At 35.8% G+C, this 11,633-nt stretch overlaps 1 protein-coding gene across 7 annotated transcripts in view; it reads right to left on the reverse strand.

Moving 5' to 3' along the window:
• LOC107691719 (acetyl-CoA carboxylase-like) overlaps positions 1-11,633 on the reverse strand; it is a 69,289-nt gene that overhangs the window by 23,810 nt on the left and 33,846 nt on the right. For 2 of the 7 annotated variants that reach the window (XR_001634565.1, XM_016490502.1), the window contains exons 27-37: positions 10,344-10,367; positions 9,663-9,764; positions 5,688-5,831; positions 4,932-5,034; positions 3,990-4,097; positions 3,836-3,892; positions 3,601-3,645; positions 2,569-2,610; positions 812-1,027; positions 576-731; positions 272-496 (exon numbers count right to left, since the gene is read on the reverse strand). Coding sequence is in view for 6 of the 7 variants with exons in the window: in XM_016490502.1 (XP_016345988.1) it covers positions 272-496; positions 576-731; positions 812-1,027; positions 2,569-2,610; positions 3,601-3,645; positions 3,836-3,892; positions 3,990-4,097; positions 4,932-5,034; positions 5,688-5,831; positions 9,663-9,764; positions 10,344-10,367 (1,222 nt within the window). In the remaining variant the exon portion in view is untranslated. The remainder of the gene's footprint in view (positions 1-271; positions 497-575; positions 732-811; positions 1,028-2,568; positions 2,611-3,600; positions 3,646-3,835; positions 3,893-3,989; positions 4,098-4,931; positions 5,035-5,687; positions 5,832-9,662; positions 9,765-10,343; positions 10,368-11,633) is intronic. The other 5 variants (XM_016490503.1, XM_016490505.1, XM_016490506.1 and 2 more) reach the window with 5 other exon arrangements.

An 11,633-nucleotide genomic window follows, 5' to 3' on the forward strand; every position in this document is an offset into this window, starting at 1 on the left:
ATTTTTTTAGTCACTGCTTAATTTGCATAACAGCCATTTGTATTATTTCCTAGCTTTGACTTCACTAATTTTCAAAAAAATGTAGTTATATTAAACAAATGTAAAGAATGTGTGTCCAAACTTTTCACTGATTGTGTGTTTGCTACTGACAGAAAATTAACATATATTATTAACAAACAATGAGGGATGACAAAGGCATAGTACTGTTGTTCAGTTTTAGCTGTCTGCATAAAATATGTGTTTGTGTTAATGAGAGACACGTGAGCCCCACCTGTCTGTCTTTGTTCCCCACCTGTCCTGTACGGGAGTCTGTAACCTCCTTGTACAGGCTGATGTCCAGGTAGTAGCCACTCTCATTGGTCAGGAAGAGGCGGATGGGGATCTGTTTGCCAGTGGGTGTCAGTCGGATGTTAATCTTCAGCTCGGCTTGGAGCACACGGAGCTTCCAGAGACGACTCCCGTAGCGCATGACCATGGAGCGCACAGATTCCTCAATCTAATGAGAACACAAGAGCTCAAAACGCATGCAGATAAGTACCTTCCTGAAACAAAAATCCACTGAAACTCATTAAAACCTTAGAAGGGTCCATGATGACGGTTGGGACAAAATTGAGGAAGATGTGATTGCAGTCGGTGCGCACTGTGGTGTGGTTGAAGGCCACTTCCAGCTCATCCATGGCCTCCAGCAGCAAGCGTTCTGCCTCATTGTGCAGGTACTCAAACGACGCTTCCTACACGGTGGGGAACCATACAGTGTCACACATATAACCAAGTTTATGGATGCAAACATAGACCACAGAGATGCTCCTACCTTGGTGACCAAGTCCGAGTGGCGGATGATGGCCCGCACAAAGAAGCGGTAATCTGTGACCTCAGTGCCCACTTCCACGCGGGCAGCTCCCAAGTACAGGTGCATCTTATGGTTGGCACAGGGGATGGCCGTCAGTGCAAAGTTACGCATGCGGTTGAGCTCCAGCTGGAAAGCCAAGGCAGGTTCCAAGTGCCTGTAGATACGGTCCTCCTCAAACTAGAAAAAAAGGATTGACAAAATTGACAAAAACTTCTTTGTCAGACAAAATTAAACGATTATGAAAATGAACTTGGTCGAAAGTGGTTCTAAAAAAAGTTCTAAAAAATATTTATATTATATTTAATTTAGGTCTGCCAGTCGATTACAATTTTGAATCAAATTAATTAAATGATGTGCCGAATAATTTACCGAATTAATCGCAAAATAAATTAAACTGTGAAAATACCCACAAAAGATTAAAGCTATTTTTGTGTTAAATGAGAAAGTATCAAGTAGACATTACACATAGTAGCTATAGAAAGAAATATTTGATTTGATTCAACATAAAATTTCAAGCAAAATTTAAAGGGCCAGTGCATTAACATTAAGGTGTTAAAATATTTTAATCACGTTATTCTTTCATAACTAATTAATTAAGTTAATGCGTTAAACTGACAGCCCTAATTATATTATATTATATTATATTATTTATTTTCACTAACCAAGACAAATTTGTGTGCGAAATCTGTGTACAAATGATTTTCATATCACAATTCATCAATACATTTTGTATAAAATTTTCTACTTTCATAAAAAGGCAGAGGAAAGGTACAAGTTAGGAAAATTTTAATATCATACAAATATTTTTGTAAGAAATTCTCCTGTTGATATAAATATGAATAATCCACAAAAATTATTAGTGAATGAGATCCATTATCTTTCACAATACCATTTGTAGCTGCTTGTATAGCAGAAATGCAAAATTAGAACGATGAACTAAACAAGGTATTTTCCCCCCACTTACATTAGACAGCTAAGTATTAGTTTCTGCTGTGGTATTGAAATTGTTATCGAAAATTGTGAATGTCACTGGTATCTAAAATTTTGATTTTATAGTAACCTTATATCCAACAGAAATATAACTGATATCGCTAATGTGGAAAAGAAAATGACTCTTGTGTTAATACTGTCTAGTCCTAATCATGTTTACAATATTGACCAAAAATAATTGATTTAATAATTGATTAAGATTTTTGCCATAATCGAGCAACCCTAAAAAGTTTGATCATGAAATGGCTAAATTTTACTAATAACTATAATAATAAGATTTAATAAAATAGAAAATTTAAATGGAATGAAATTGCTCATTTTAAATTTAGAGAAAGTGAGTCTACAGAAGCAGAAAGTGCCTGTGAGCTATAATAGCAGGCTAGATTTAGTAAATGTAGGTAATCACAGCTGCTAATGGATGTCATCCCTCTCAAATGAGACAAATAATTAAAAAGTTCATTAATGTAATGAGCTTTGCTGGAACCATTTTAGCAAACTATCAGGGCTGAAGGAAGCCAGAGAAATGCCATTGATCATGATGGAGTGACTTGCACAGCAAAGACAAGAAATGGAGGAACATAACAGCTTTTTTTTCCTCCTCCTCATTTCCCCTTTGTATTTCCCCCCCTAAACATAAAGCTGCTGATGAATTTAATGAACAATTGCATTTAAAAGTGTTACAGTCTTTTGTGCCTGTCACTGGTAGTCTTGTGTAAAACATAACTCACCTTGCCTCGAGCTCGGAAAGTGAAAAATTTGGGGAATTCTCTCTGTGAAACAAAGACATTAAACATTAACCGTGAAATAGCATTGCATTCTGTACATGTCAACACCGATCAGGAAGACCAGACCAATATTAATGGCACAGTATATCGTATTCATTATTACAGGACATTTACAGAACAGGTTTTGTACATTTGAAAGACTGAACAGTCTTATAATTACGTCTGTAACTTAATTAAGAGACCATTTATAATGGCTCTGTTCCAAAACCTAGGAGTCAAAATGTTAATAATAATAATAAAAACTCAATATTTCCAATAATATTACATTTATACAATTTAATAATAAAAAAAACCCCTTATATTTAATGATATAAAACAAATAATACTGACTTACATAGCCACTTTTTTCCCCAATTTGGATTCAATTATTTCATTTCAAAGATAATTTGTACAGATCCAATATTTCTATTTGGGGACTTTTAGGGACATTGATATACAGTGTGAAATTATTGGCGATTAATTTGATTGATTAATCAGCGCATCATGCAATAAATTTGATTGCAGCTTTTAAATCAAATGACTGCCTCAATTTTCTTACATAAGAGTACTGTCATTAGGTTACGCAACATGCTAACATCCAAGACGGTGAACACGATAACTAAGAAATGTCAATCAAAAAATACAGTCCATTTCATTCAATACTTAGAACTACTAAATTAAAATAGTCTAATTAAAATTTAACTGTGTGCACCATGTATTATACATTTAGTATAGGAATATTGTGTCATTAGCTTAGCAACACATAATGTTACCAGAACCAACAGTGAGCTAAAGCTAAGTTTCTCATGCATTTCAGACAAGTAGTGTTACTGGAGTGACCTGCATGATAGTCTATGTAGAGCGTTTCAGTTCAGTCACTTGTGAGGTCAATTTTGGTTAAGATGCTTCCTAAGAAAGTAGCTGCCTACAGACAGCGAGGCACCTCGATAGGTTGTGAAACGGAGCCAATGCCTCAGACACTTCACAACTACTTACATGGAACCTCTGGTCCACCTCACAGTTGACTTGCTTCCTGAAATCCTGTTAATAACGGCGTCAAGAGCAAAAGAGGAAAAGACACATGCAGTGGGCATATCAGATTTGAGATCAGTTACTAAGAATTGCAGTTATTCAAATTAACATTCAATTGATTAAAGATTATTCTGCTGAAATTCGATTGAGAAGGAGTGAAAGAGTGGAAACATGCTCAAATGTAATTTTGAAAGCATACCTTCTGAGCAACCAAAAAGGTAAGTCTTCGGATGCCGTGCTCAAATAGCAGAGATTTCTGTGGTAAAAATGATGCAAGTAAAAAATTAATACACTGACATTTAAACATTTTTGTTAAAAACAATCATCATATAGAGAACAGAACTCTGTTTCACCTTAGAGTGAGTAAACTCGTGGAACATGGCTGCTAGCCCATCATCATCAACGTCACTGTCTGTCTTTATGGCCACATTAAGGATATGAATTGGCTCATCTTGAATGCTCTGCAGTAAGACAAAAAAAAAAACACAATATAAACTATGCATAGAAAACAAAAATTTTCCAATAGCTTCATTGCATCAAACATTACAGGCCACCTATTATGCCCCTTTTTACAAGATGTAGTATAAGTCTCAGGTGTCCCCAGAATGTGTCTGTGAAGTTTCAGCTCAAAATACCTCACAGATATTTTATTATATCATTTTGAAAATGTCTATTTTGAATGAAAGCAGAAACACGCTGTTTTCGAGCATGTCTCTTTAAATGCAAATGAGCTGCTGCTCCCCGCCCCCTTTTCCAGAACAGGGCTGTGCCTTTACAGCTCATACCTCGGATCTGATGTACAGTTTTCTGAGCGCACATCCGAAGCACACCCACAGAAAGCGCTGTCACATGACATGCGAGTACTAAACTAAGTTCTCTTTCATGTCTTATTGCGTTTAAACTGTCAAATACACACAAGTTTATGTTAAAAGCAAAAATTACAAAAACACGGTTATGTCTGTGATAAACATGGCGGACTGCGTGTGGCTCACTCTGGGCGGGGTCTCTGCTAATATGGCAGTGCCCGTCAACAGTCATGGACGGGGCTCGTAAAATGTGACATCACATTTTACAGATTCTGCGAACGGCTTGTTCTGAGACACTGCTTATGATTTATGGGGATTAAAAAAAAGGAGTGGGTGAAGTTTTTTCATTATAGGGTGTTTGTGTACACATACTGCCAATACACATTTATATTTAAACAGCATGTAAAAGTGAATTGTGCATAACAGGTGCCCTTCAATGTCTGATCTTATTTTCCCTTTTTTGACAGGTTCAAAGAATAAAATGTTCACCTTGTTGTCCTCCTCTCCATACAGCACAGGGTTGCCCCCCTCAGGAAAGGTTGGAGTAGAGGGGGGTGAGTCTGAGAAACAGCTCAACACATCTTTAATGTTCCTGTGATAACAGTCACATTAGACACGCAGACAGCAAATGTATGTAAATTTTAAGAAAACTGCTATAATAGACAACATGAAATGCCATTCTCAATACGGCACATTACAGGTTTAAATGTATTTCTGACTGACACAACAATCAGCGTGTTGGGGATCTAGATGGAATTTGATAGGTCTGCAATAAAGGTTTCGGTATTAACGGAAACTGATATTTAGAAAATGAATTACTGATATAGTAATACTACAAAATATATAATATCGTAAATAGTGCCAATGATTTTATTGACACTCCAACATAGTTACATAGCTATTGGTAAATGTTATTATTTTATAGAAGATTATTAAAAACATTTTTATTGAAGTTTTTGTGTGTCGCAATATGACAGCGGTGTTAGACTTTATATTGACACCTACTGGTGTGAATGAAACATCCCGCAACTAGGAGGTAGGTAATAACAATAGGAGGTAACAAAAATAAAGTAAGTAGTATTTGGCTGGTCATGTAATCTCAGTATGTCCACCGGAGCGTTATTTGTGGATTAAACCTTACGTGCAGATTGTGCAGAGTACGATCAAGAGCATTGAATAAGCAAATAAATAGGAATAATTTAGATTTCATGAACACCTTTCCAATTACTGTAGACATACACTAACCTGGTGAACTCCTGGAAGGAGCGGAAGGAAACCATGGCGCCCATACGCTGACAGGGCGGGGTGAAGGAGGTGTCCAGGAGCACATCACTAACGCTGGCCACATGGACCATGCCGTAGTGATTCAAGTTAGAGGAGAAGGACATTCTGAGAGAACAACACAACCGCACAAATAAAAGGACATGTTATTAGTGCAGCCGCATATACCTAACCTCTCAAAAATGTGGTAGACCACCCCAAGAGAAAGATCAAATCATCACCATTACACATCGGTCTGGATCAGAGGAGTGAATAGAAGCAGCATCGCCTTCTCACAACTGAATGTGAATACACACTGACGTGTAACATCTGAATGTTATAAAAGGGGCCAGTTGTCAGGAGGCAAGTAAACCAGATATTAAAGGAAAAAATAGTTAAGACTGAAACTTCACTGTATGGGTGAATTCATGCATTTACATTCATTTATTTAAATTCATGGTGGAGGTACAGTTTAGTTGAGAATATTCCAGGTTAAACATAATCTAGCTGCGGCCTGCTGTTTACCATATCATTACCCTAATTTTGGGTCAACCCTCGATTTGTAGAAACAAAAGAAATGGGTTCATCATGACACATTTACATTGGAAGTCTATTGGGCATGTTGGTTCTTAAACGGGTCTGTGAAAAAATGTAGTCTTCTCAAAGTTAAGATATTAATGAAAAATGTTTAACAAAACCTAAGTTTTAGATGTAACATTTGATTACAATTTCATTCTGCTTTCTAAAATCAGAAATAGTGAAATTAACTGATGATTTTATTTCATTGACAGGACTACTTTTTAAACTATGGAGCCATGCACACAATTGAACTAAATTAAAAGGGAATAAACTAGAACAACATGATTTACCTAAGATGAGGGAACAAAATAATAAGTTGTGGCTGCAAATTAATAAGTCATAGGAAATAATATTTCTGTCAAGACCACTATCATCAAAGATGATTGACAATTAGCATACAGTTTGGATTGGCAGTATGGTTCTGTTCTGGGCAAGAACTCCCTGTGCATCCATGCAGCCTAGCATGGATGAGAGCAGGGAGAGCAGTGATAACCCCCCATTCCCCGCCCCCTGGGGTAAACAGAACAGAACCAACATAAATGTATTGAAGATATCATTAATGTTCAATAATTTAATGTACACACTTTTGAATTAGTCTGATTTAAAAGGGAATCAGAAGCCTGAATCCTGACTGGACGAGAGGAGGAGCTGGGGATGGAGAAGGCTAATTAGTTATTGAGCAATGCGATAGCTGCTAATAATACTAAAGGACCTTATATATGGATGCTGTGATAGGCTTTGTATTCCTATAGGTAGACGTGGTAAACGTGGCCTGCCAGAACTAAAACTACACTCATAGGCGCGGGAAGTGGGGGTGCTGAGGGTGCGGCAGCACCCCCTGTTTTTTTCTGTGGGCAACTGTTTAACTGTTGGGAATAAAAAAAAAGAATAAAAAAAATCGGAGTGTCTATTTACACTAAGTGCAAATAGACCGCCTTGTTGGCAGAGGCTATTTACACTAACTCCACCCACCAACGTGTGATTGGGCTAGTCAACATTACAAAAGACGGTCATCAATCGTCAGATTCAGTGGCGTAGATGGTAAAGCGTGTGTCATAGGCTACTCCTTTTGACGCGATCTACCCGGGTTCGAATCTGTCTTTTGGCGAATTTTTATTCTCCCTTTTCAAATTTCAAATCACATCAGAAAGCATTTATTTTGTATAAAAATGAAGGAAATAATCAAAAAGTTGAAAATAAAGTATCGGGTAGGGTTAGGGTAGGTGTAGGGAGGGCTTTTGTCCCAGTAAGGTGGTATCCATTTAATAATTTGAATTATAATTAAAATTTACACTCAAGTTATTATTGCATACTGTTTTATAATGTATTACAATGCTGAGGTGCAGATAATTGCCACTATTTGCAATAAGTAATTAGCAGAATATCCTGCTATTTTAACATAGTATAAATATAATGTATAGCTATTTACACTTAGTGTAAATAGCATATGATATCACTAAAAAAATACAGCTATTTTCACTTAGTGTAAATGGCATCTATCGCTAAGAAAATATGCTATTTGCACTAAGAGTAAATAGCCTCCATCGCTTTGCCAGTTCCCGCTTCCTTCTTCCCTGAGTCTTGAACTTTGTTATGTACATATAGCCTACACGTTTTCCTTAAATCATCCTGGCGACCCAGGGTTTGACTTTATTTCTGGTACACTTTATTGCAAGTGCATTATTATTAATGCATTTTTCCTGATTTTACAAACTGAGGGACTGGAAGTCAAAATTATTTCCAGTGGAGTCCATGTAAGGGCTATTGATTTTAAGTTATATTTAACCCAGACTATTCCTTTAATAACACCTTTAATTATAAAGCTTAATCAGCACATCTATCAGAAATGGTCAAAATTTCAGAAGGTGCCAAGTATCCTGTTCAATGTTAGTATTTGACAGCAATCTCTTGCCCATTAAGACTAATTAAAAGATTCATACCCAGTAGGGATGTTCATTTTAACCGTTTAACTGGTTAACCGACGGTAAGAATTTTGACCGATTAATACAATCAGTTAAACGGTTTAAAAAGTAATTTAATTATTTCTTTTTTCAGTAATTTATCAAAATATTTAAAACGGTTTGCTGTATGGTTAAAATACGCTACGCGTAAAAAAAATTGTTTCTTAGGGGAAAAAAACATAGGCTAAGTCGCGTATAAGTCGCATTTTATTATTTCATTCAGAAATAGGCCTAATGCCGCCGTGAAATGTTTACAAACATTATAAAAAACACTGTAAACATAGCTAGGCTATTTTAGTTCCCCTCACTCCACAACAAATCATTTAAATTAACAGTATTTAGAAAAAAATATAAGAACCTATAGCAATATAAATGACAAGCCAAAACGTATTCATTTAGGTTAAAATGAAACTGAAACCAACGTTGGGTCTCTCATTCCACACAAAATCAAATGTTTCCGTATTCGCAATGTATTTGAATGGCAAATTATTATTTATTATGTACTTCACTCGCGTTCCAATATCCACGTAAAACAAAATGTTTTGTATAACATCACGGCAGTACAGTGATAACACTTAACCTTAACTGCTTAACAGATTTTACTACATATTTTTTTTACTACATATTTTTTTTTCCATATGTTTGACTGACTGTATTTTATTATGATAATAAACAGGCTGCATTGTCAAGGTAGCAATGCTTAACTGTGCACGCATGCGGCGCCGGCGCAATCACTTGAATTTTTTTCCTTCTAACAGTGGAAGCAACTACTCCTTTTAGTCATAAAGATAATCAGAATTGTAAAAGGTTTGCCTTTATTAGTGTACATTCACAATAAAAACAAATCTTTGTGCTTTTGTAAAATAAGCCTAAAGAAAAATAGGACACCGCTTTCTGTCTGTTTCCTTTCGTGCAGCACGTAAATGAACCGAAACTCTGCATACTAGGCTACTTGTTGCACAGTTTTTCTTTCATTTTCTTAATTTATTATTCAAGTATAAATATATTTCTCGTATAGGCCTATTTATTATTATTACTATTATTTTATTATTATAGTAGTATATTATTATTTATATATAGCCTATATCTAGCTTTATTATGTTTTTCTCCGCTGGCAGATGTGATACGAAGACCATGTGAATCCTCATGTTCTGTTGTTTGCTGCTTTTTGCGCATGTAAAATTAATCCCCGGGAAACAAATGTTATTTTTAATGGATCACAGACACTTATCCTTTCTAATTTAATTCAATTCTAATTTAAAATAATCTTGTCGGTTAACGAGCGTCGGTTGTTGGTTAGGAAAAATAACCGAAATGAACATCCCTAATACCCAGTTATCATTAAGAAAACTGTGCATAGATTATTCTTGACTGATTAAACCCTCTCTGTGATTAAACCCTGTAGTCTGTCCTGCTCTACCTGTCCTCATTCTCAGCAGACTCACTAGCTGCCCCTGTGGCAGCACTAGCATTAGCTGTGATATCTGGAAGTTTGTAGTCCTGAAGTGGGGCAGACAGTTTCCTGGGAGGACAATCACATCACACAAACATACAAACAGCAGATTTAATTGCCACTATTATGTAGCTAATTCAAAACCAGTATGAGGTCTAAACAATTTCACTTCACTTAACATATTACGGGAGTGTCTTCATTTGCATGCGCACACACAATGATATCATTTCAGACAGACCCACACACACTTGTGTTGAGAGTGGTGCAATAAGCCATGCAAATTAGTTTGTATTTACTAAGATCAACAGAATAAAGTGCAAAGAAAGAGCTGTTTTCAATAAAACACAAACTTACACGCATAATATCTGCATTCGATTGATTCAAAATATTTAGAGGCACTCAAAAGCTTTGATCATCATTAGATCCATTCAGTAGGGCGCTAATGCATTTCATCCAAGGTTGTTTATGTCTTAAAATATGAATTCAAATACATCTTTTATACATTGGTTATGCTTGAATACTCTGAATATCCATATAGTATTACTGCATATTATACTGACTACTATTTAAAATGTATATGTTTGACCATGTTGCTTTTCTATTCTAAGTCTAGATTTTGTTTTAAGGAAGAAAGAATGTGTACTATACCTGTTTAGAGTGGGGATGTTCCCTCTGCAATCAAACAACATTGGTTACTGATTGGTTAGTGTCAGGCATCAATGGGAGGGGTCAGTCAGACATCAGAAGTGTGTGGCCCTTTCACATATCTGACAGACTCAATCTAATTTCAGTGCACTTGATTTATGCGCATATTAACTTGGACCAGCAGATTGCTGCTAATGAGAAGTGGCTTAAAGACAATTGTGTTGCATTTGCACAAAGTTTAATTGAATTATACAAGTGTCTTAAATGAGTGATTATTTGGTCAGTGCATAAATGCATATCTGACCGTCTTTGATCATTTGAGGGCAAATCTTATAAAACCTATCAAGAACACATCCTGGCCACATTTCACCCCAAAATCAAATGAAAGAAACAATAAATTATATTTTGCTTTAAGAAAATGTAGGCTGTTTTAGGAGCTTAAAAAAAACTTTTTTGCACTGTTTTTTTGCCCTTAATTAAGCACATTTTCCTCTTTTCTCATTACTGCACCAACGGTTTTGAATAAAAACCAATTAAAAATAATTACATATTATTAGAACAGAATTACTGTATTATTGTAGTAATGAACATCTACAATATTGAGAATATCGTAAATTGCTAATAAGCTTAGAAGTAAAATGTATTGCATAATGAGAACTGGGAGGTGGGATTAATTATTATGGTACAATGCAAAAAATCTTAAAGGTCCTAAAGTTAATTTTTAATGCAAAAATAGGGGTGCAAAATAAAATAAATTGCATTTTAAAATATACTGAAATAGAAAATGGTTAGTTTTAATTCTTTCAAAAGAATTACTGCATTAAAGTGCAGTTAATTAAAGGGGTCATATGATGCTGCTAAAAAGAACATTATTTTGTGTATTTGGTGTAATGAAATGTGTTTATGCGGTTTAAAGTTAAAAAAACACATTATTTTCCACATACTGTACATTATTGTTTCTCCTCTATGCCCCGCCTTTCTGAAACGCGTCGATTTTTACAAAGCTCATCGGTCTGAAAAAGCGAGGTGTGCTGTGATTGGCCAGCTATCCAGTGCATTGTGATTGGCCGAATACCTCAAGCGTGAGAAGGAAATGTTACGCCCCTCACCATACTGTTGTATTCCCTCAGCGACCAGCACGGATCAGCTCTAGGCATGACGAAGCAGATATCCTCCTCTTTTGGAAGACCAAACAAAGTAGTTTCACTTTCACAACGAAGCACACAGCGTCTTCAGGATATGGCGGCGGCAACAATACTACAGTGAGAATAAAAGTTACGCCTTCTTTCTTTG

Source organism: Sinocyclocheilus anshuiensis, unplaced genomic scaffold (assembly GCF_001515605.1).
Source record: "Sinocyclocheilus anshuiensis isolate Anshui unplaced genomic scaffold, SAMN03320099.WGS_v1.1 scaffold246, whole genome shotgun sequence".
Lineage (NCBI taxonomy): Eukaryota > Metazoa > Chordata > Actinopteri > Cypriniformes > Cyprinidae > Sinocyclocheilus > Sinocyclocheilus anshuiensis.